A 25,781-nucleotide genomic window follows, 5' to 3' on the forward strand; every position below is an offset into this window, starting at 1 on the left:
CGGAGAAGTCTATAACGTGTCCATATTTTACACAAACTTTGAGCACAGGGAGAGTCAAAACTCTTAGGCTTATAGGCTATTAACGTTAATGTTGCTGACATGTAAACATGGGTTTGATGTTTTTTTGAAACTTTATTTCCCAATTCACTTCACTTCACTTGGTGCTTCTCCTGTGCCGCAACAGGTTAAAGCCTTTACATTGCTTTTTCACGCAGTCGACATGGGTTCAATCCTCCTCATCACATGTTTTTTTTATTATTATTTATTTATTTTTAGACCAGCAACGCTTCCTCAATTTAGGCTACAGATACTAGGTGGCCACAGAGAGCCTGACCAGCAGTCAGTGAAATGTTTGAAACTTAACCATGATACTTTGAAGACCTACTGGCTTGGGCAACTGCTGTAGCAAGACAACACCATCAGCCGTGTTAACTTGCTACAATCATCAGCTGACTTCTTCTAATTGTATAGACTAAGTCAAGTAAATTTCCCTATGATTTATAAGCTGGTTCGTGGCGCAAGTACGTAGATGAATGGTTATCATGTAGGAGGTTCCATTTAGGAAGCAGGTTTGATACCCACGTGGAGTTATTATTTGGGTATTTATTTTTTTGGTGGCATATTCATGGTCCAGTGCATGTAGCGTACTACAGACAATTTTGACATTTAAATATGTCATGCATATTTGTATTTGTTCGTCTCCAGTTTCCATCAGAAAGTGACAAATCTGCAAGCGGCCACATCTGTCAAAGAAACGTCATCACTTGTGAAACGTCATCAACGCAGCCAGTTAACATGGGTGCCAGTTGCCATGTAACACCAGTAACCATGGTCAGTGTTGCCAATATAGCGACTTAGTCGCTAGATTTAGTGACTTTTGGCCGTCTCTGGCGACTGAAAAGTGTATCTAGCGACTGACAACAAATCTGGCGACTTTTTCGTGTGTCTGGCGACTTTTGTTTTCTCTTTGCGTTATCCTTCGGTTTGCCCAGGCTGACTGCAGCAGCAGCTCAAAGCGTGAGAAAAATCTTCTTGCAAAGATGGCAAACTCTGTTTCGTTGTTGAAACGTCAGAAAATCTCCCCTCTCATGCCTGTTTCGTTAGTGAATTTTGCGAATTTGCCCAAAGCGTTGCCCCATGATTATAAAAGGAATGACTGGCCTATAGTATCAGCCCATTTTATTACAAGGAAGTAGATGTTCTATAGATCTAAGCTCAGACAACGCTCATTGGAAGGTGCAGCAACTTCGGGTGAAATTAGGCTACAACAAGAGAGTCAACGAGATGAGAGCAATGACATGATGACAGGGAAACAGGGACATGCTTGCCAGCATTGTTCAACAGTTGAACAAAGGAAGTAGGCTACAACTTCATTCACAAGCAAAGCAGATAGTTAATCGAACATACATGTTAGAAAAAACCTATAGCATTCGTTTAGGCTATGTGGCCTAGCTTCAATGTTGTCAATGCAAGTGGATGCAGGACTGTCGGCTGAGTAAAAAAAAAAAAATTCTATCGGTCTGTCCGAGTGAGATTTAAGCCTATATTAAGTAGCCAAATATATCCAAAATATAGCCATTGCGTAAGGGTACATTGCGTGTAGGCTACCCTATGGTCACGATATAATTAGACTTCAAGCAGTGCAAAGCAGATGCAGCAGTGAATAGGTTGGAAATGACTTGCTTTTCAGCCACCTGCTCTAGTGTAGTCTATATGATAGGCTACAGAAAGTAAAGTGTAGCCTATCAATAAATATACAAGTATATTAAATGAAATATATTATATATAAACTAGGCTCTTAAAGTTGTCTATATGAGTAGGAGAAAAGCAAACAGGAGTAAAAGGGAATTAAAGGGCCATCACCGTTTTTTTTTTTTTTTTGGGGGGGGTGCGGGGTACCACGTGCTGACGTAATTAATATGCAAATTAACGCGTGACATCATCTAGCGACATTTGGCGACTTTTGGAGCTGGCTTTAGCTACTTTTCATTTGAAATAGTTGGCAACACTGACCATGGTAACCCAGCACGCGCGGCCATATTGGCGATACTCTGTGAATGAAGTACAATGGAGTATTATGCACTTTGGATATCTTACGTGATTGTAGCCGTGTCTAAACAGAAAAGCTCATCAAAATGTGTCTAAGATGCAAAGGCATATAGGGCAGGACTTGGACTACAAAGAAATGTGCGATGTTTCGAGAAATTACAGTTTAAAAATACGGAAGTTACGGAGGCGGGACTTATTCTGGAGAGGTCTATTGTCAATCACTTCCGGGAACTTTTTGAAGTTTACACGTGACCGTAACGAATTTTGAACACCCATTGTCGCAACTCTACCTTTATATGGCTCTGGGCACACCCATATCATCCCTCTATTCTACTCCCTTCACTGGCTTCGTGTAACATACAAGATCCAATTCAAAATTCTCACCATAACCTACATGGTCAGGCCCCTGCTTATGCCAACATAAATCACTTACACACTCCTTCCTGGTCTCTCAGGTCTATCAACCAAAATCTGCTATCCACGCTCCGCACTCGTCTGAAGACATGTGGGGATAGAGCTTTTGCCGCTATGACACCCAGACTCTGCAATGCTTTGCCAACCAGCATTAGGTTTGCTGAGAATGTGGACTCACTTGTTTAGGCTAGCTTTTGGGTAACCTCTGACTTTTATTTATTGATCATTTTATCTGTTGTATTTTTACTCTATTTTATTCTTAGACTATTCCATACTATGCTTTATCTAGCACATTGTAAAGCACTTTGTGACCCTGTCTGTGAAAAGCACTGTATAAATACATTTTACTTACTTACCGGTACTTACTTACTTACTTACAGTAGCAACAAGCACCAAATAATATCATATATATCTGTTTAGTCACCATCATTCCATTCTTTTTATATTGCATGCATGTGTATCTAAAGGACCACTCAGTCTTCTCTTGAAGACCTAAAGTTCAGTATTTAACCATGCACCTGGGACAAGGTCAGGGATCTCTTGACCAACAGCGCATCATAAATACAGTATTGTTTGTAATTTAAGGTTTCTAAATGCTACTCAAAACATCCTTATGTAACCTAAATCCTCCATTGTGACACTGTAAATGGATTTGGGTTTACAATTAAGCTTACCATTAGGCATTCTTTTCTATTGTTGCATTTCTACAACCTGTAATGGTCCATTGTGCTTAGAGCAATTATTCTAGCAATAGCATTAGTGTCACACAGTGAAGCGAAGGATGCAAACTTCAAGGTCTTGGACCTAAATTACAAGAAAAATAAAACAGAACAGAGAGTTCAGATGAATGGAGATCTGTGAGACCATGGCCCTCAGGTCCATCTCTCCCCACCACCATCTTGAGCTTTGTGTAGGAGCACATGAAAATGGAGATCAGGAAAGGGAGAAGAGATGGGATGTGTGTGGGGTGGTGAGAGAGAGAGAGAAAGAGAGAAAGGGAGAATTATCATTCAGTTTTACATTTGGAGGTAATTAGAATTCTTCATTTCTTTTGTGCAGGCCCCTGCAGAAAGACGCGAGACGCTGTGGGGTGATGGGTTAATTGAGGAATAATACCCTTCAGAATGATGGATTTTGGTGACTTGAGATGTCAGAATCCATTATAGGAAATTTAAATTTGCAATTAAAGTGGGAGGTGGGCTGCTCGATTTCTTCGTTTTAATTTCCCCTTCATACGCCCAACAGCCTCCTTGTGTTATTATTAATCATTTGCATTAAATGTCCAGAGTCTCTAAAACATCTTGTATGCCCCTCCCATGTTTTACATGCAAATAGGACTTAATGAATTGCCTAATGCAGAAATATATAGTTAACCAATGACACTGGTCAGCATTTGTAAAGTTATGCATTTGCTATTTGTGGATAGTTTCCTGCAGGATAGAGAATAATGTGGTCCAAAAGTTAAAAATAAAAAATGAACCTGCTTCAGAATTATCCATGTTATTCCTTTGATATCCTCTAATCTCATGTAATGTAAGTGAACTTTGACTTGACCAACACCAAAGTTAGGGACTTGTGGGTGGAAATTACTGTCATAGGTTTGTGTGGTCAGAAGGCTGGCGAATGACAGGCGGTGTAATGTAACACAGATAGACAGGTGACTTATGAGACCGTATTTCTGTCAGACCTCACCTGTTTTCATAGCTCATACCCGAGTATGTTGAGCCCTTGAAACAAGTGGCCAGTGACAACATTTGGCGTCAATAAATTCCACATAAAACAAGGCTCATCTGTCTGAAGGCTTACTTCTGAAAACAGGTCTATTTTCAGACACTTCCTCTCCTCTCGTATGAACAGTATGCCACACCAATAGCTCTGCTCAGATAGTCATTACATTCAGCAAATGAAAAAGCAGTTTAGATCAGAACCTGCTCAAGTACATGCAAATAGGAGGACAAATAGATATGTGTTGATGGTTTGCATTGCAATCTTGGAAAACACATGTGTTTGCTGGCACGCAGGAACCAACCAACAGTCAACACAGGCTAGGGATGTCCCATGTAGGGCATTATGTGTTATTTTTAATAACACTGAGTGAAGCCTGGGACTGATGAGACACAATGTTTGGGTGACTGCACACAAACATGGCTTGGTAAAGGAGGGTGTGTGTGTGTGGGGGGGGGGGGGGGTACATTTTGCATGTCTTCCCTTTCCCCGAGAAGGCAATCTCCGCTCGTGCGCTAACACAACTGCCAGTGTCAGCTACTATATCACCAGTCAAGGTGACGAATGGGAGCAAGCGCTTCTCAAATATTCAAGGGGAACACAGCAGGAAGGGGTGGGGGGGGCAGAATGAAGGAGAACATATACAAGCTTGTGTTTTTCGTGTAGTGGATGGGGAGAGATATAGCTCAAGAGAGAAGAGAGAGAAAGAGTGTGGATAGTGTGTGGATTAGAGGGAGTAGTAGCTGAGAAAGGAACCGTGCTGTATGATACCTGTGCATGGCATTATGAATTGAGAACAAATGCATTTTTTATGGTTTCACCCTCACCCTGTCTGCCTCCATCCCCAACTCTCTCTCCAAACACAGAACACACACACACACATATGTCCACTAGCATACACACACACACACATACTACACACACCTTCTCCTCTCCTCCTTTGGACAGCTGGAAACAGAATTCATCCGATTCGTTCTGCTGCTTTTCGCTCTCTCTAGAGCACCCTTCACCTACCTCCCCCAACACCACCACTACGACTTCTCTCTATCCTTCCCTCTCTCTCTCTCTCTCTCTCTTTCTCTCTGTCTCTTTCTTTCTCTCTCTCTCTCTCTCTGTCTCTTTCTCTCTTTCTCTCGCTCTCGTTCTATAGCTATTCCTCTCTCCCATGCTCTCTCTCACTCTGTCTCTCTCCCTCTCACTGTCGTAATAGGATCTGCAGGAATCATTCAAAGGCTAGATATAATTTACTGCTCGCTGTGCACAATGCCCCCCTCCCTTCCTCCCCCCCTCAGCCCACCCCACCCCCCTTTCTCAATCGCACAAGGTGCCCTGCGGATGAACTAATCATACTTGAAATATTATTTCTGCTTCTTATTCCTCCATTTTATGAACAGCTTTGGTTTTATGGTGCAAGGGACTTAACCCCTGCTTCATCGCACCAATGCCGGTATGTGGCAGCCCAGATAATGGAGGAGGAGAGGTGGAGGACATGGTATTTGTTTGTTTGTTTGTATTTGTTTGTTTACACTTTTATATACAGTGTACATTCTAGATTTGTTGAAGACTGTGTCTCTCACTATTTTCTGTTGCACACAGAAACGGTGATCCGAATGCATTTCAGAGAAATGAAAGAGCGGGCGAACATGGAAACACGTCGCAGTCACACAGTCACACAGCCAGGAGCCTCAGCCGCAAGCCATAAAACACAGGTCCACAGAGCGTCTCTTAGCCACAGTCCCTATACGCTCCTTATACAATCCACAGATTTAGACCATTAACCTTTCATGCAGAATATAAATGTTTTCATTCCAAAAGAAAGCAAACCCAAGTTTTCTGAAGAAAAAAAAAGGAAAAATATACTGCAGCGTGAGGCAGTGTTTCTATGAAAAGAAAATTAGCAAATCAAAAGTTTAATATGTAGTATGTACCTTTTCCCTGAACTTTATTAGAAGCCAGGGCAAGATCAGAAGCGTGAAATAGAATAGAATAGAAACTGCCCCCCACAACCCACCCCACCCGGTATCTGCATGTGAGGGCCTAAATCTGCATGTTGGTCCTCAACACTCCAAGCCTGGTTGGAGGAGCTGGCAGAGAGACAAATTGTGTGCCAGCGCTGTTTGTGAGAAACTGACAGAGATTTGTATGTAATGCTATTGATCTGGCACCACCTCCATTGATCCCCTGTGGGACGACTGTGGTCTGGATTAAGAATAAAGTCTTTTAAACCTGTGCGGGGCATTACATCATCAAAGCGCTCTCCGGGCCTCATTCTCCAAACATGGTAAATGGATTTGGAGTGAATTGACTCGATTACAGGAACATCATTTGGAGGAGTATAAATCAGCTTTATTGTTTGAGTTCTGCCTTAGATGTGTGCTCCCCCTACTTTAGCACTCTCCAAACTACACCCACACTTCAATTTCCTTCCCACAATCCCTCATTGCTTTTCACTTTTTTCCAACTCCAATGTGTCCAAAGGTGCCTGGCTGCAAATATTAAATTTTATTTTTGAAAATAATTGGTGTTAGAGCAGCCCACACTTTATGGAAGCTATGAAACTGGTCTCCATGACTCTCATCTACCATAGGCAGTCCTTCTGTTTAAGCTTAACTTTGCATTCGAAAATGAACCCTTTAAAATTAATTACACTCCTATGTGCATAAATATGGTGGTGCAAAAAATAAATGAAAGTTTGTTCTGTATTGCAATCATTTATTATTACTTTTCCAATACTTACATCACAATTTCACAAATACACAGTACTCAGGTTGATCATAAAGGATATATTAACTGCCATATTATTTCCAGAGTTAAAGTGAAACTACACCTCAGCAACCTTGGATACCTTCTCTGTTCTTGTACATGTGTCTGTAGAGATTATGTCATGAATATGCAAAAAGCAGTTGTTTGCCAAGTAATAAATTGAATTTATAACCAGACACACTCACAAATATACACCCACTACTTCTTTGTCCCCAGCTATGCGTACCAGCCATCCTCCTTGGACTGTATAGGTATTGACTTATGGACCAGGACAGAGACAGAGATGGAGTGTGTGAGATAGTGTGTGTGTGTGAGTGTGTGTGTGTGAGAGAGAGAGAGAGAGAGAGAGTGCTGAAGAAAGGAAAGAAGAGGAGAAAAAGAGACAGAAGGCTGCTCTCAGCTGTTCACTTGTATTTAAGGAGCGCATTTACTTCCCATTGATTTCCAATGCTTTAGTCAATTTCCTGTCACTTTTCATTGCAAGTACATGGGATCTCAGTTTAGCTGCTTACAGGAAAACAGAGAAAGTCCAGGGGGGAAAAGTGGGAGAGGTTTTAGTGAGTTGACTATGGGTTCTCTTCTGACTCCCTTAAAGGAATTCACAGGTCCATAGTTAGTGTTAGTAGCCTTGAAGTGATGATGCCATTGATGCACCATTTTTGTTGAAGCTGTGGCAGAGGAGGATTGTATCCCATTATGTACTCATTTTTTGCTTTGAGTTTGTGTTATGTGGCAGAGAGATACTGTATTAATACTGATACCTCTTAGGCCTAAATTCTTAGGCCTGTGTGTTTTCATATAGTTGTATTGTCTGGAGTTGACACATTTACGGTATAATAGTGTGTCAGTTGATGACTGAATGATTTAGAAGCACAAGGGCTAGGTATTGTGTGAATTCATTTTCAGCTAGTGTTATTTCACTTCACTTCCTTTTCTTCATGGGGCTTTTGGATGTCTATGTTTGCTTCATTTGTAATCACATGCTGCTATCTCTGCCTTGGGATGAAGGTAAACACTTTTCCCGATGTTCTCAGTTCTTCATTTCAGTTTTAATCACTCGGTGCTCTGCGGTCCCGTTGTCTTCGGGTGAAAGTAGTGGCATTCCTTCGAGCATAATCTCCTCCTCACACAGAACATTAATCCTACTTATTTTTTCCTCTCTCCATGTTTCTCCTTTATTACTTCCAGGTGTGAAGGCCCCATCTCGCTCCAAGGCAGACGAGTTGTGTGTGTGTGTGTGTGTGGGGGGGGGGGGGGGGGGGGTTAGGCCTTTGTTTGGAGCTGTGCTGTGTTTCACAAGGAAATCTTCCCTCGCCTTTATTCTCTGCTGAGAGACAAACAGAGAGAAAGCAGAGAACGAGAGAAAGAGAGGGCAAAGACATGACGAATGGGCTGAGTCAGTGTGAGGTTGACATTAGAGGCCAGAAAGACCAACAGACAGACAGAGAGATGGAGCTAAACGGTTCTGCGCACTAATGTTCGTGCTGTCCTCAGGGCAAGGCCTGTGTTGGGTTTGGACAGTGCTTTACATTTGAGAGAGGGCTCTCTTGGCTGTGGTCAGATTTCAGCGTCTTTATCATGAACTTCCCAGTAGAATGCAGCCGTCTGAAGGCACAACATCAACACACTTGAGATCATCAGTAGCCTTTACTGAAATAACTATCCGGTCATGCATGGGCGATAGGGGTTTAATCTTGACAGTTAGCAGACAGTAGAATCTATATGTCATTCATACAAACATGCACACACACACACAAAAGAAAGATACAAAGAGAGAGCGAGATGGAAAAACTGCTTGAGAGACATGGCCATAGGGAGCAGTTGTGAGGAAACTTCCAGAAGCATCCTGTCCTAGGCTGTGATGTGAGTTTGATTATCTCTCCCTGATCACTCACTCTACACCCCTGTTTGTACAACCATTTCAACACCAGCATGAGCTCCCATAACTCACCTCCATTTTACTCTAATTTCTTCAACAGGAGTCAGACTCCCTCCACGGAATCTCTATCTCTGGTACAGGAGATGCTCTACTGAAAACGTATCTAATGCAACGCAAAAGTGTGTATGCCAACCATAATGGCAACAATGATAGAAACAACAATATCAACAATAATGATGCAATGTGGAGGATCGATTATGATTATGATTATGATTGATTTGTTGATGTATTATTATTATTATTATTATTATTATTATACCTATGTTGTATTTAATATTTAATGAAATATTAATTTCAACTAAAGAAAATAAAATCCATGGTCATGCGTAATGTATTATGATAGCGATGGAAGTAGAGCTTAAATGTGTGCACTGCACCTTCCTGATAATGAAGTGTGGTGAGAGATGGGAGAAAAATGACCAGGACAGCAAAGAAAGGGATCTCTGGGCATTGTGGGCAAGGTAATTATTCTAAGGCAATCCTGAATCCGTTCTGTAATCTGCAACTCCACCCTCAATCTCTGATAGGCTGGAGGAAACAGAAAGGATAAGATGGAATCCCCCTCCACCACCTTATACCCCTTTCCTCTCATCCACACCACGCACACACACAAACACACACACGCACACACACAGACACACACACACACAGACACACACACGCACGCACACAGACACACACACACAGGCACAAATCACACATTGAACAGAATGATTAATTGTGGGGGAAAAAACAATTTTTAAAAACTATGAAGTGAGTATGTCATTTCTGCGAACAGATAGAGGATAGACACTTGCACAAATCCCTCTCTTCCACTCTCTTATTCTCCCTGTCTGTTTTTTTCACCTTCTCTCTCTCTCTCTGTGCCTATCTCAACCTTACATTCTCATCCTTCTCCCTCATGTTGACTGGAATGACATTAGATGCCAGTGCTTGTTTGTGCTCTAATGACAAGTAACAGGGGACTGTGGTCTCCATGGCAACAGCCAAGGCTCAATACATCATACCTCGTTACAGTAGTCAAGCGGGGACGTTTGGTCAAAAATTAATATATCAAGGGAGGAAGGAGAGGAGGGGGGGATGGGTGGTGGGGATGGTGGTAAAATTGCCCTGTATGTGTTATATGGAGCTGATAACCTCAACATTTAAAACGGTGGCCTTATTAATTTCAGACAGCAGCCACACACCCGAGCTAAATTAATGTGCAATGACCTTGGCTTGATAGTCTTGTTTGTGTCAGCCAGCATGCCTGTGTGCAAGGTTGTGTAGGCTACATATGGGTGTGGGCGTGTATCTGTGTGTCTGTACTGTATGTGTGTACAAGTACAAATGAGAATGTGCTCTTTCTGTATGTGTATGTATGTGTGTGTGTGTGTGTGTGTAAATAGGTAACACAGTCCATAACATCATCTAAATGTTACTGTAGGAGGCGGTGTTGTGGGATAAGCAGTGCTGTTTGGACCTGCAGCTCCACCCGTGTTCATGTTCCTGCACCGCTGAGCGGACTGGAGGCTTATCTGCTTTCAAGTTCTAATGAGAAAAACCTCGATCACACAGCCATTAGGCCACATCACTCCTCTGAGGCCTCGCCGCTGTACAAGACCGGACATCAGAGTCCACAGTGCGCAGTCTGAGCTCCCTTTTACACAGGGTTGGATTTCATCACAGAACAAGCAATTTTCTCATCACAAGATTAATTTAAGATAAGAAGAAACAAGACTCTTTTTGTCATTTATCTCTTTAAAAAGAAACCTTTGAAACGTGTCATCCTTTCAAACCAAGTTCATTTTATTTATTTCTTTGTTGCAGAGGATTTGTTTTACAGACTAACACTTACAGACAGTGTGTTATACAGAGAGATATAACATATTGTCAATATTATCAGTACATTGTACCAATGATGTGTGATTGATTGTGTATGTTTGTCAAATTAGGTAATGCCACATGACAAAATTAAAATGGGAATCATTTTAATTTTCATCATCAAATCTGCTTTTTACTTGAGATATAGCTTCCAAGGAGGGGGAGAGAGACAAAGAGAGAGAGGGAGGGAGGGAGAGAGAGAGAGAGAGAGAGAGTGAGGGCAGGGATATTCTGAATTGTACAATGGCCAGCAATGCCAGACCTCAGTCTCCTAATCCTCCCCACTGGTCAATATTTATTCTATAAGAACTATTCTAATACTCGGGGAACTCAAATAGAATGGACACAAATAAACATATCAGCTACTTACCTGGCTAGCAATGCCCCTGATGTTTCTCTTGAAAACAGGCTAATACACAACATAATAGGACTTCACATTCCATCTATTCAGCCCAGAATCTCAACACACTTTGCCTTTGCCAAAAGCGCTTTTTGAAAGAAGTAGACGAGATTACACCAAACAGCTCCACGTCAAAATGATCCTGTGCAGGGGAGTCGTGCCAATAACAGATGTCGAGGCATTCTGTCTGACAAGACCACCCCACCATAATAAACCCTCTTCAAAGCCCCTGGTTTGCACAATTTCTATTTGCTTTTCTAATATTGAAGCATACTGTACCTTTTTTACTCTGATGCAACTGAGCAATAAACACAACACCGATATTTGATTTATATGGTATAAAAGCCGGGAAGCCAAAAGAATGGGATTACATTTTTACCTCACAAGATAAGCAATCTTATGTGACGGCTGTTTCAAAAGCCAGACCATATAAATCAAATGGAAATCTGCCTCTCTGCAAGATTCACATATTCCTCTGGAATGATTACTTTTGCATCTGGCAGCTCAGTGTACACTGCCAGTTAGATCTGCCGAGCACATCAGAGATCCCGCCTCTCAGGCCCTGTTGTCAATACCTGAAGGGCATCTTCAGAGGATCTCACAGGTCGCTTACACTCAGTCCTGTGATCAGTGTGATGACATCAGTGCCAACTGATCACAAGTTTCTGTTTCGGACAGAAGTCAGACAAACCATTACAGGCTGACCTGGCAATGTACACTGTCAGAGTAGAGGCTCCACATTTCCATTAGAGATTTGTATTCAAAACTGAAAAAACAAAAAAAGCAGAAAATGTTTCACATCTCCGGATTAGCTTCTGTGCTTTTTCCAGCTCTAGTCTTTGAGGCTCTGAAGGGTTAAATTATTGATGCTGAATGGCATGTTGGATATCCTCTGGTGCCTGCTAATTAGATTGTAATTAGAGGGGAGCTGTGTAATCCTGTTCGCTCTGATTAGAAATACTTCTGCGGCCAATAGGCTTGACCTTTCCTTTAAAACTTGGCTACTTCAGATTAGTTGCGGCAACAAGGGGTGCGAGGGGCTAAATGCTCAAACAAAACGTTCCGGATGAAAGACAAAGCAAATAGTTGTCTTTTTCACGAAAACAATGCTCGCAATCACAAGAATACAGACACCAACACACGGATACAAGCAAGAGAAAAGGGTGTTGAAAAATAGACCTGAATATTACATTCAAAACGTACAGAAAACTAATGAGTGTGACAGTCTGTTGACTCTACCGATGAGGAGGAAACCAGACATAGGCCTTAAAGCTCTTACAAGAGACTTCAAAACCTTAGAAATGTTTAATGTTTGGTTGTATTAGTTTGGAGAGCACGGTATGTGTAAGTTACCTCTCTAGAGAGAGCAAGAAAAATGGAAAAGGAGAAAAGGAGAGAAATATAGACAGGGGGTGCAGTAGGGGTGGGATGGAGGGAGGGAGAGAGAGAGAAAGAAAGCGATAAAAAGAGAGTGAGAAAGAGAGAGATGTGTGTGGAACAGCAGGCAGCCAAGGGAGCAGGAGTGTAGCAGCTCTCTCTCTTTCCCTCTCTCTCTCTCTCTCTCTCTCTCTCTCTCTCTCTCTCTCTCTCTCTCTCTCTCTCTCTCCCGCTGAAGACTGAGGAGTGTCTCAGGCCCCCACCAGCACACCTGGTCTCCATTATCTCCCCATTTCACAGGCCTGCACCCCCTAACAGGCCGGCCTGGGAATGAGCCGTGCTCTTTCATCTCCCCATCATTAGAGCAGCGGGCCCGGGGTCAGGGCCCTGTCCGACAGGCATTCCAGCAGCAACAGACAACAACTGCCTTTGGTTAAGGGAAAAAGGGAAGAAGAAGAAGAAGAAAGAGAAGAAAATAAGGAAAGAGAGGAGCGAGGAGGGGAGTGGGATCCTAACCAAAGCTGGAGTCAGAGAAATATTAATAAGAGCAAGTCTCAGAACAATTATTGTATTAAGAATTCTCCTTGGCGCTTGGCGGGGTTCCCAACGCTATGTGAAACCTGAAGCCACACCTCAAGGGCTCTGGGAGAGCCCCTTTAAAACAGGCCGTCTGCCTGTTCAGACACCCCACCAGACCCCCTACCCCAGCCGCCTTCCACCTCCACCTCCACCTGTCCTCCACCTCCACCCGTCCTCCACCTCCACCCGTCCTCCACCTTCAACTGTATCCCGGCCCACCCGCTTCCCCTCCCCTGCCCCTGTGCCTGCCCCCAGTGTTCTATCAGCCACAACCCCCCACCTTTACTGTACAGCAGACCCATAGAAGAAATGCACACACTCTAGTAGGCACGCAAACATGCTGACCTAAACAGAGGAGCAGTCAGAGAAGGAGGAAGAGAAACACTAAAGAAAAAGAAAGTGAGACAAGAGGAGGGAGATATGGTGAGTTAAAAAAGAAAAAAAAATCAGATAACACGTTGCCCAGGTTTGAAACAAAAGCTTTGCTATGCAACACGGAGAGTCAGATTTATTTGGGTTATTCTGTCGGTTTATTCCCCTTTAAAACCTACTGTCTGAGGCCTCGCGCTCTCTCTCCCCTTCTCACTGGCCTGCTCCCTCCACCATCTCTCACTGCTCAACTGCTTTAGCAGGCCCCATTCACAAAGGAGGATCTGAGAAGCACATTTACACAAGTGTACCAGCAGATGGGAGGACTTGTGCATGGTCTAATCATTACCATCTTTGCATATGAGGAGAAAAATGCAACATAATGAAGTGAAATGATCCACTCTCTCACAGCCCCATATACCTCCACTCCCATAAATCTTTAAAGTTTAAAAAAATTAAGTTAAAAAAAAACTTGTACATTCGCCCGCCCAAGTAAAAAACAGATTCAAAAGTATCTGCATGACATTAGTTTAAGGTTTCAGAGATGACACCTGTAGAAAAATAGGGAGAGGAAAAAAGAAGCAAAACTTTGAGGTGATGTAAAATGATCCTTGTGATTTCTGTTGAAATGATTTATTGGGTATAGAGGGGAAAGGGGGGCAGAGAGGGAAAGAGAGGGCAAAAAAGGAGAAAGGGAGAAAGACAACCGCATTCCCAGCACATATTCAACTCATTATGAGGGAGAGGGGGGAGCCGATCGCTCAATTATTGGCTGCCGTCACAGGCTAATATTCCTGCCTGTCAGGCTTGATTTTAGCTTCGTTTTGCTCGGACTCCTTGTGATGGACCTCATTTCCTGTTAACCAGAACCAGAAGGTCCTGTGAAAACTGCGACACCTGATCCGGTGTCCAGGAGACGGGAAATGCTTCGCCAAAGGCCCACAGCCGGCCAAGACACCGCCTCCCCCAAACCCATAGTCAAGGCACTCTGATCTCGGCCAGGGGGTGGGTGGGTGTGTGGGGGGGTTCCTACAAAGGATATGAAAGGATGAGCAAGTTCTAACTATGCCAAAGAGCAATCAACTGGGTTAAAGAGGCTTATCGGCAACAATGTGTTTTCAGTTGTTTTCAAAGGACAGAGGTTAATAAAACACTATAGTACTACATTGATATCAGAGAGTAAATGATCAGTAAAGGTGTATGGATGTGCTCATGTGGATGTTTGTCTCTGAGATTCCTACCACATGCCCCTGTATCATACAGTTCTGTTTCGACAATTGAGTGTTAGGGTATCGCTGCCACAAATCCTATCTTCCTCTATCATTTGTTGTATTAGGTGAATGACAGATGTATGAATTCTTGAACTTCACAGCTATGCCATATCTTCCGTCACGTCTATCAGCCTCTCTCTACCCTGTCTTTTTGAAATGAGGCCTCCACCCTTTATTCCAAAAAGGAGCTCGTCTTTCCTATTTAAATCTTTTCCTCGTTCACTCCCTCTCCCTCTCCAATCCCTCTCACCCATCATTTCTCCTGACAGATGAGATTGAATTAGTTTGACCTGTCCTCGCAACTCAAGCGTAATTTGGCTTTGACATTGATAGGGGAGGAAGACACAGTGGCACGGGCTGGAGGTGCAGTGAACATGGAGGGAGGAAAGGGGAATATGCTCGCCGTGCATAGCAATGAGCTCCCACCCTCCTATATACAGTAGAGATATACATATATATGGTATGTATGGATATATATAAAACACACCTTTACTTTGTGGCTGATGTCATTCCAGCACGGCATTGTCTTTCAAATACTATCCTACATACTGTATATTGTATGTGTGTAGAGTCGCCTTTACAAACACAGCCTCTAAATCACAAACCACAAATATGTGGCAACTGTCTTCCATGTCAGGGCTCACCCAATCCCCAAACAACCAAACATGTGCAACAAAACAAAAGGGGAGACACTGCAAATTTATGTTACAGCACTAAATCTTTGGGAGCACGAGGGGGGGGAAACATGTTGGGCAGATGTCTGCATGCTGGGGTTGCTCTAGTTCCGTGGTCTCGTGAGTTCTGAGGAGAAGTGTTTATGTGACACAAGTGCTGTCTCCAGTCAAGCCTGACTGTCAGCAGGATGGACGGAGCAATGCACTGTGGGACGGGAGTCCGCGCTGGGGTGGGTGGGTCTGCGGCTTCCACCCCCCTCCAGTCTCTGCTCCTTGTTTGTTCGTTGTGGTAACAAGTTGCAGTGCTGATCGGCCATTAAAAGGTAATGCTTCCCAGTTCGCACAATGCCCATGATTACAGGGTCTTGCTCCATGCGTGCTCGTGCCTTTTGTAGTCTCCTTGACTTTAAGCTGTCAAACAGCTACCCCCCCCCACCCCCCCACCCCCCCCCCTCCACAAAAAAAAATCCACAAACGTTGGAATAGGATCTCCAAAGCTTAGAGGAGGCCACAAGAGTCCTTGGGGAGGTATAACAAGCCTGGTGCCGTCAACATGTCCTCACCACCCGTCTATAGCTGGCCCGTCAGAGGAGCTACACAACATAAGTTATGTCAGCTCGACTAAAGCAGACTATGAATGCAAATGGCATTAGAGAACAGAGCTCTATGGGATGAACTCAGAGCCAATTGTTTTGAGCGCTGTGGATTGGTTTGTGGGGGTGAAAGACAAGGGAAGATGAGATGACACTCATCAACCAGACAGAGTAAGTGGTTTGGAGGATGAAAATGAGATATGGACCCCTCAGTATGGGTAAGGTGAACCCTTCACCTCCAGGTCAGGAGAGCTTGGGGGTGGGGGTGGGGGTGGGGCACTCCTCGCCCATGGCTAGCAACACACTCAGGCGCTAACTTAATTTCACACTTTATGGCTCGAGCCGGCGCTGGTACAATGCGACGCCTGAGTGTGGGTGCCATCTGGTACAGGGCTGGGGAGGAGGAAGCGGCCTGGCTTTTCACACTGATCCGATTAGGGCGCTTTTAATTCATTCGGGATGTATCGTTGCGTGTTAATTGGCTCAGCATGGTCGGCCAATCTGGCTCCCTGCTTGCGCTAGGACAGCCCCGGCCTCCAGATCCCTCGCCGAGCCGGTGGGGGGTACGGTTTGAAAAGGGGTGGGAGTGAAGAGGTCCTTCACTCCCATGGAACCCCTTAACCCCTCTTCCCAGAACCTTGCCGTTTACTGGGGAAGGCGGGCCGGTGCACAGGGATCCACTCACAAAAGAGCTCCACCAGCTCTAAAACAATACGGTCCCTAAAGGCAAAGCATATTAAAAACAGGCGGCCTGATGAACCCCTGCTTGGGAAATGTGAGCTGAGAGACATGCTGAAAACCATATTTTCAGACACCAGTTGGGGTATCTATCCACTGATCATCACTGCATGTGTTGTCATTCAGCACTTTCAAGGGGTATCATTTTTCTCTCACGCCATGGACAAATGACATCCCTTTAAGTGTACCAGTAAAAAGTAGAGAATTAAAGGCTGAACTTAGAGCATCTAAAAATACATGTGGCTTTAGAGTCCACCGGGTCTGCCCTTCACTCATGAAAATGAACTTTCTGAAACTATGGGTCAAAATGCAAAAAATGCCATTCAAAAAATCACTGCAATTCCCGCCCAGACATGATATTAAAAGACTGTGGACACTGAAGGATATGCATGGGGGACGTAACACCCGCGCTCAACTTTGCTTCCTTCATAATGAAGTAAAAAGCGGTTCAATCAAAATGTTCAGACAGAGAGTGAAGCTTAGTAAAGGTCACAAGGCAGTAATAATAGCGCACTGCTTTATTAAAGGAAACATCAAAAGGCAAGTTAGTGCCCTTGCGGTTCCCCTGCTTCTGACTTTGGTTAGCTGGGGAAGAGAGGCCCCTCCGTTCACCCCCTCCTGTTATTTCAGTTTTGTTTTTCAAAAGAGCATCTCATTTCATACCGAGTCTTCCTGCATTAGAATCAAACCAATATGGTGCGACTGTGTCACATTCCTATGTGCAAAAGTCTCGGTTAGTCCTCAATGGTGCATTATGGCCAGTTGCTGCTTTCATCTCTGAGGAGGACAAACTGTGAATGAACATTCATGTCATTTAAAACCAAATGGTCAATTCAAAGAAATGCAACATGTGAAATAATATCATGCTACTTTCCTTGCAACAGTTTTTTTTTTTTTAGCTTTTTTCTCTAAAATATACAAACAAATCATAATCTTTACCCCCTGAAATCTGCATAGTCATTTACAGTAATCACACAAAAAGACATTCATGGGAGAGTGGCACAGTTGGGCAGGATTCCATAATGGCTTCATCTGTGTTGGATCTGTCTGGTTATGTCTTGCCAGTGGCAATGAGGTGTGATGCGTGGTAGGTGAGGGAGAAAGTGCTGGCCTGGAGATTAGGCTACTTGTGAGCTTTAGTGGGGCCTTTAAGTTGGGCTGACTTCTGTGTAATGAGGCCTGCCCACAAGAACAGTCAATTTGGTTCACATTCCGGCTTCTAGCTAACATACAATACAGACAGCCACAAAAACACATACATATTCATAGGCATGTGTGCACACTCACACACACACACTCTACACTTCCTCTCCTCTGTCACACACACAGACTCACATAAATTTTAGGGAGGAAGGAATTATCTCCTCTTGATTTACACTTGGCTTTGAATTAGAGCACAATGCTAATGAACATTACACTTGATCCTTCTCTGAAGTCAAAAGGAATTAGTGAACTGTGGCCTTGAGAGGAAACTTCACTTGCAGTCATATTTGTCTTCAGCCTTCATCATGTTGAATTAGCCGCAAACAGCCACTTCTAATTAAACATTATATCACATTTGTTACCTAACATGTTTTAATTAGTCTTGTCCATCAATCTGGCCTGCAAGGCCATTACATGTGACTGCAGTAGGAGGGATGCTGCATGCAAGAGCCAAAAAAATTTAGAGGTGGCCAAGGGGACCTATTCCCTCATGCTTATCATGCATTAATTAGTGATTTGGAATGAGACATAATTATTATTCTAAAATTGAAGTGCGCATAACAAATTAATGTCTCCTGATTATGTGATTGTGTGCAATGCATAATAGCATGGTTTTAATTAATGTGAAAATGCAATAATAAAAATCTTTCACAAATGCTTAACTTCCAAATCAGCAGCTGATTTGCCAATGTGATGTAACAGTGAGATGTGGAGCGGTTGTGAGAACAGACTCCTCTCAGACTCAAAGGAGAGACAGACACTCAAAGGCATTTTATGCTCATAATTTTTAATGTATCACAATGAGCAAGAAACATACTTGATGAAATATTTTCAAAGGAGTATATTCAATTACCATCTACAATCAACTTAACTAGGACAACAAGGTTTTGTGACAAAAGTTTTCTTTAAAAGTCTGACGTTCCACGTGGTGTATGTCTGTTAGTCTCCATGTAATTTGGTACAGTTTGGAAATCTTCATATAATTACAGTAACAAAAAAGCTAACAAGACTACAGTATAGAAAAGACATCAAGAACAACATTTTTGGTTTAACTTGCTCTTTTTTGTACATTGCAAGGCTGTTTTTTCTACCCTCGGGTGGGCTACCTGGAGCCACTGAGCCTTGTCTGTCAGGCTCGTAGGAGGAATAACTGAAAAAAAAATTAAAAGAGTAAAATAAAGGATTAAAAACAGAGAAAATAAAGTAACATTGTGGCACCAGGAGTCACAAAGGGAACAGGGAGCTCCAGTAACAGTTCATCTTTGAAATTGGAGCACATGGTTTGGTTGTTTGTTAGTTTGGTTGTTAATTTTGGTTGTTTCGCTTGTTTGTGTATGTGTTCAACTGCTTCTTCAGGAATGACAGCCTAGAAAAAAAACACCCTCCCAACCCCATTGCGTTTTTGAATTGTCTTTCGATGGATGTGAGAAGGATGAGATCGTCCGGCTCCGTGACACGTGGGTGTGGGTCAGTCCGCCCCCTCTGCCCACGAAACGGAGCACCATTCGGCAATCAGTGAGCCAAGCAAAGGGGGAAATGGAACAGGTAGCAACAACGTGGATGAGGGGTGAGGTGGGGAGGGAAAAAAGAAGCAAGTGTCACTATCCATCCTGTTCAGAAGTGCGTAAAATGTCCATCAAAGCAGAAGCAGAGTCAGGGTAGAGAGGGAGACACAGAGAGAAACAAGGTGGGGGGCAAGGGCGGGGTGTGTGTGTGTGGGTGTCAGGGGTGGGGATGGGGAAGGGGAGCGCGGGCGGCTCGAGTCACTGGGGTCCAGCGCTATAACCGAGATCTTTTCTCTCTCCTCCTCCTCCTCCTCACTCTTCACTAGATGCTCACTGCTCCAAAGTCCGTCCCCACTGGGGACTAGTCAGTGATCAAATAAGGTCTCGGTGCTCCCAGAGCCGCCGCAGCCCCCCCTGCTTGCCTTTGGCTCCCCTGCCCCAGTTTGGTGTTCCCACAGCCTTCTCACACATCTCCAAAGTTTCCCAGAGTTCAAATCTTCTTTTTGTCCTTCTTTGTCATTTTTGAACAAAAAAAGTCGATGTCTTCTTTTTAAATATATCTATATCTGTATACATGTTTTTTTTTCACAGTGGGCAAAAGGATGACCTCTACAGCAAAACCTGTCTTTTACGATCTCTGTAAAATGTCCACAAAAATCAAGTATCCCAATGTGAGTAGACGCATCTCAGCCATGTGATGTGTCGTGCCACAATAAATATACACTGGTAAGGGGGCACAAACAGAACCGTTTCCATTTTTTTTTGTTCAACTGCATTACGCTTTGGCCACATTCATACAATGAATCAGACTAAAAACTGCTCAGTGCTTCAGTATCGCCACTCTCTGCCTTTTCTAATTATTGTTACTTTAATATCTGATTCATCTAAATCTTCAACAAACTTACTGAAGATCCAGGTATGCAGTTCTGTATGATTTGGTTTGAAATTAAAGTAAAAAAAAAAAAAGTATAAAAATGCAAACTGATGCTGGCTCTTATGACACAGACATACACGCGCATACATACAGTACACACACACACACACACACTCTAACACAGTCCATGCTGGCTAAATTGATTGTGAAGACATAACTTTGTCTCTCACAAGAGAGCCCAGAGACAAACAAAACAAAAAAAGACTTTGGAAAGAGGAGATCAGTGTTGAAAAGACAAGCAGACATAGGAATATTATTACACCATAAAGTGGCCAGGTCTTAAAGATAAAAAAGCGATTCAAATTTAAAGCTGGTGTTAAACATTAATTTATATGAGGAAAGAAATCATACACAGAAAAATAAAATAACATACAAATAGTTGAAATATATGAAAATAATAACAATAATAATAACAATAATAATAATAAATGTCTTACATTATTTGAAACCAAAATAGAGCAAAAGCATTCAAAAATAATCTGTACAACATCAGAATTCTAAAAAATAATCATATGAACAATATTCTAGGTAACAGGACTTGAAAGGAGTGGCAAGCTTGCAGACCAAATCTACCCAATTTCAATAGCATGCGCAAGTATTAACACCAAATAACATTGCTCTGCGAGACGCAACACTTTAGACACACTTCTGAGATTGCAGCAATGTATTAATTAGTCCAAATACACTTGCTATACACTTGTGGCCAAGAGCAGTAATTCACAAATTTAAATATTTGTTTTGGTGAAGAAATTAAAAGATTTTTATAAAAGGTTTTGCTTTTCTGAGATAGGAGGCTAGGATGATTTCTGTAAAGCATATTCTTTTCCATTGCTATTGAAGTTGGAGTGAATGACCTCTTTGGACATAAAGGCATTAAAACACCTTTTCACCATCCCATATAAAACAAGGGACATCTTCAAAGAGACTCCTGCCTTTGTCAGTCTTATAATGCTTTGGAATGAAGATGTCCCTTGGTAACCTGTAATCCACAATTCATGCATGGAAATGGCTTAACACCCTGCAGAAACCTGGGGCAAGTCCCTGCTTGATATCCCAGGTGGGGAGGCCGCCACTCCAGACTTGCTAAACAGCCTTTATTTCCTTCTGAGTCTTGTAATAAATTGATAGGCATGATGACACTAAACTGGTGAGACACATGTCTGTACCACATGTATTATGTACATTTTTGGTAACCACTATTACTTGATCTCATTCAAGTGAGCAACAACCTTTGCTGGTCACTGGGGGTCTCCTAACACCGGACCATAACTTCAAACGAGGGAGCTGAGTGGAGATGTTAGCAACCCACGATGGTAAATTTACACAACAGCTTACAGTCATCTTAGAAATGAGATAAAATAGAATAGTATCCAAATAAAAAGGAAAGAAATAGAATCAGTCCTTGCTTAAGAGAAAACAAACTCAACAAATGCAGATGTGGTATTTGGAATGCACTATTCTTTACAAACGTTAGAGATCATTGGCTTTAAACATTGGTCTGTTTGGGAAAAAAAGGAAAACAAAATCAGCCAAAATGTCCTTTGGAACATATATTCACAGTCTTCAAAGTTCCGTTTTTGCAAGAAGAAAAAGGAGGGAAAAAAAGATGTTGCAGAGGCAGGGAAATGGTTTATTGTTTGTCTTTTCGTTAAAGCTTAGCCAAAAAGCAAAATGAGCATGCATCTAGGTATTCTTCTTCTCAAAATCTACATTAGCAGCAAAACATATGTCCTCGAAGACCAGACCTTATACATTTTCTTTAAAAACAAACAGCAATAACAAAAAAAATGTGTGACAGGAAACAAATAGAGAGCTTTTTAAACCTCTATGTTAGAAACTGCAATGGCTCTGTAACGGTGCTACTCCACAATGCAAGGACAAGGGCCCTTTTTTGGTTTTTGGTATTCTTGGTATTTTACGTAAAAAAAGCCACCTGTCTGCTTGCAAAGAAGCAAAAACGGCAACTCTGATGCGTACTCCTTTATTTTAAAACTTTGTTTTCTTTCCTTTAAAAACAGCAACAAATTCTCAAGTATAAAGAAGCCTCTTTTCTCATCTTTATGCACCAATGGTGAAAGTGTTTAGTCTTTGGATTTTCTTTTTGTTTTTAAAGCGTGAGAATTATTATTATTATTATTATTTTTCATTTTAATATATGACATAAAAAAATCAATAAAATAAAGCCGTAAACAGACTGCAGCCACACTATGAAAAACAAACATCTGCTTTGTAGTGCACAAGGAGTAGTAACCATCTCCATATCTACCAAAGCAAGGCTTTAAAATGAAAAAGGGATGGGACGGAGATAGAGAAAAAGGGGAGAAAAGGGAGAGGGGCGTCGGACAGTGGTAAGTGCACAAAGGTAACACAAAAATAATTGAAATTTTTCAACACCTCAGATTTCTTTTTCGTTTTTTGGTTGGAATCACACCAACCTAAAAGAAGACAGACAAAAACCCTTGAGAGGAAAGGAGAACCTGCCTTGTCAGTTATTGGCAGTTGGGTGAACGTTAGCCAGGAAGGCAAGGATAAGACAGAAATAAAGTATAGATCAGTTACTGCTCCTTAATCTAGTCTATCGGAATGACCAAGACAACATCAAATGAAGCGCCTTAAAGTTGGACAATACAAAAGCTAAATGTACACAAAGATTTTTCAGTCTACCATACTGTTTAAATTCATTTCCAATGCAACAATCTACTTAACACCAAAAATGTTTATATCTATCATAAATACAGAAAGTTTTTTTCTTAAAAAAATCTTTTTATCCCCACCAACAAGTCTGCAATGCTTTTTCGTGTCTGGGTGATGAGGGAGTGCTAATTTCCCATGTGAAAGATTTTCAAATGTTTAAAACCAGCCATTCAGCTATTCTTTTTGAATGCCCAGAAAGCTATGCTTTCACTTTACTTTTGAATACTTTCTGCCAGTAAAAATAAAGTTTAGGATACATAAATGTTAGGAAAACAACAGAAAGAAAGAGAAAGTAATGAATTTCTGTAACAGAAAAACAAATTGTGAGCTGTTGACCTGAGAATAAAATAGACATTACATCATTCGTTTTACTTAAGCAAGCCATTGGTATTTGAACGCTTAGATCACAAGAAACTGTAAGACTATTCTCCCATACAGTACCCACTGGCTGACTGTGCTATTATATGGAAATACTTCTGCAAACAAGGGACAGCTTGTTAAATTGTACTTTGTTATCAAGGATTAGGGGCCATTTAAACAACTTTGAGGCAGTCCATTGCTATACAGCATTCCTCTATCATAAGCCAAAACTTAACTGCAGTGATCTTCTCTATTCATTTATATATGTATATATATATTTGAGTTGAAATAAACAAAAACCAGCATGTTGATATGGGAAAACAATCCACTAACATTTAAATTTTTGGTTACAAGCTTTGGAATTGCAGTTAGTCTTTACACATCTTTTTTGAAATTGGTTTGTATACTTTTAAACATATTTTAACATCGCTTCTTTTTTTGTCTTGTTTTTTTTCTTTTGTGTTTTTCTTTTTTTTGTCTTTTACATTTTTTAAATACTGTCCATCATTGAAAGCTCTTTTACAATCTGATGGAGTCTGTTCCTACACTAGCAAGATTACTACTACTACAACTACTACTGTCTTTGAGACAGCTGGGCTGAGTCTCCTCGGCTGTTCGGCCCAGTCTGTCAGCTGACTTCTGACTGCTGTCAGAGTCCGACTCGTCAGTAAAGACGTCTGTTGGTATCGAGGTCTGAACCCCTGAGGTGCTCAATGAACTTGAGGTAACCGTTGAAGGTGAGGATACTGGAGGAAAAGATGACAGCGTCGAAGGAGTGGCATTGGGCTTTCCAGCTAAAGCTCTGGAGAATGGGGCCTGGGGCCAGGGTTTGCCTGCAGCAGTGGTGCTGAGGGGGGCAGCCGCAGAGGAGGAAAAGGAGGAGCACGAGGATGAAGAGGCAGAAGAGGACGGCATGGTGGCTGATGACGTTGGCGGGGGAGTTGGGGTGCTGTGTGGATGAGTGGCAGACTGCGAGGTAGATGCGGTGTTAGGATCGGGGAAGCAGGCTGAAGAGTGAGGTAATAAACTAGTAGCGTGCTCTTTGGCATTTCTGGCTGATCGCTTGATTGTTCTGTGTTTGTGCAAGGCCGACTCCAGGTGTTGACTGAGCGCTTTGTCCCCCTCTAGCGTAGTGTCGCAGGCCAGGCAGTCGTAACGACTGGTGTCTACTCCACTTGCGCCGCTGGGGACACGAAGCAACATGTCTTGCAAGTTTGCCACAGACTGACCGAAAAAGCAGATCGACTTCAGGTGGCTGATGGCCGCTTCCTCCTTGCTGAAGACAGCTTGACACTTACGGCATGCCAGCCGGTACTGCGCTTTGGGGACGATGTACTTGTCAAGAAGGGGGTCCGCACCTTTGCCATCCATCTCGTGCTGCTCTGTGGGTAGGTTATTGTGAGAGGAAGAGGAAGAGTTATCAATGGGGGGAGTGCCTTTTTGTTCCTCTGATTTCACTGGATCTTTGGCAGTTTCTTTGCGGTCCCCCGAGGACTGGGTGGGAACTGGAGTTTGACTCGCTTTGGGTTGCTGGATCTGTTGAAGCTGCCGCTGCTGCTGCTGCAATGCCTCTTGCAGGCTCTGCTGATATTGCTGGTAATGCTGGAGCAGGGACCCTGGGGAAAGCCCCATCAGAGCCTGGGATAAAGCTGGGTTGTAGGGGAAAAGGCTCTCCATGCCATACATCGGCTGCAGATATCCTCCTTGGAGAGCGCTGGGCATTTGAGGGGCATAATATGGGGAGAAGCCAGGCATGAAATAGGGTAGGAACTGACTGGTAAGCAGAGCTGTAGGGTCAGATGCCAAGGCTGCCTGAAGAGCTTGAAGCTGGGCAGGGTCTATCACATACTCCATTCCAGGAGTGGGCATCGAGGTGGCAGGAACAGCTGTGTCTGGTTTCTCTTTCTTGGCGCTGGCAGCTGAGGTGGTGGGCGCTGGAGTTCCCCCCATCGATGAGGGCGTAGCAGACTTCTCGACCTTCTCCTTCGACTTTTCCTTCTCCCTGGATCTTTCAGTATCACGCTCTTTAGGGTGTTCAGCCCGGGACCCTGGCTGTGGGGCTGCAGATGTGGATGTTGAAGTAGATGTGGGACTTGAGTGGGCAACAGAAGTGCTGGCTTGAGCCAGACTTGGTGAGGCCAAAGAGGAGGAGGATGGAGGCTTGTTGGGCAAACCAGATGTGGGGAGACTGGGTGAGGGGACACTGGCACCAGGCATGTTCAGGAGGTTTGGAGGTTTAGGAGGAGTTAAAGCTAGAAGAGATTGGTACAAAGAGACACAAAAATACATGTTAACATTTTATTGCATTTATGTTTTAAAATGCAAAGTGTG

At 42.8% G+C, this 25,781-nt stretch overlaps 1 protein-coding gene across 1 annotated transcript in view; it reads right to left on the reverse strand.

The window, feature by feature from the left end:
- Positions 1-18,723: 18,723 nt before the first annotated feature.
- The window catches only part of zfhx3 (zinc finger homeobox 3), a 169,619-nt gene continuing 162,561 nt past the window's right edge, over positions 18,724-25,781 (reverse strand). Inside the window, 1 exon segment of the mRNA XM_042061031.1 lies at positions 18,724-25,702. Within this exon segment, the coding sequence (XP_041916965.1) occupies positions 23,970-25,702 (1,733 nt within the window). The 3' untranslated portion in view covers positions 18,724-23,969.

The sequence above is a fragment of the Alosa sapidissima genome, chromosome 14 (assembly GCF_018492685.1).
Source record: "Alosa sapidissima isolate fAloSap1 chromosome 14, fAloSap1.pri, whole genome shotgun sequence".
Classification (NCBI taxonomy): domain Eukaryota; kingdom Metazoa; phylum Chordata; class Actinopteri; order Clupeiformes; family Clupeidae; genus Alosa; species Alosa sapidissima.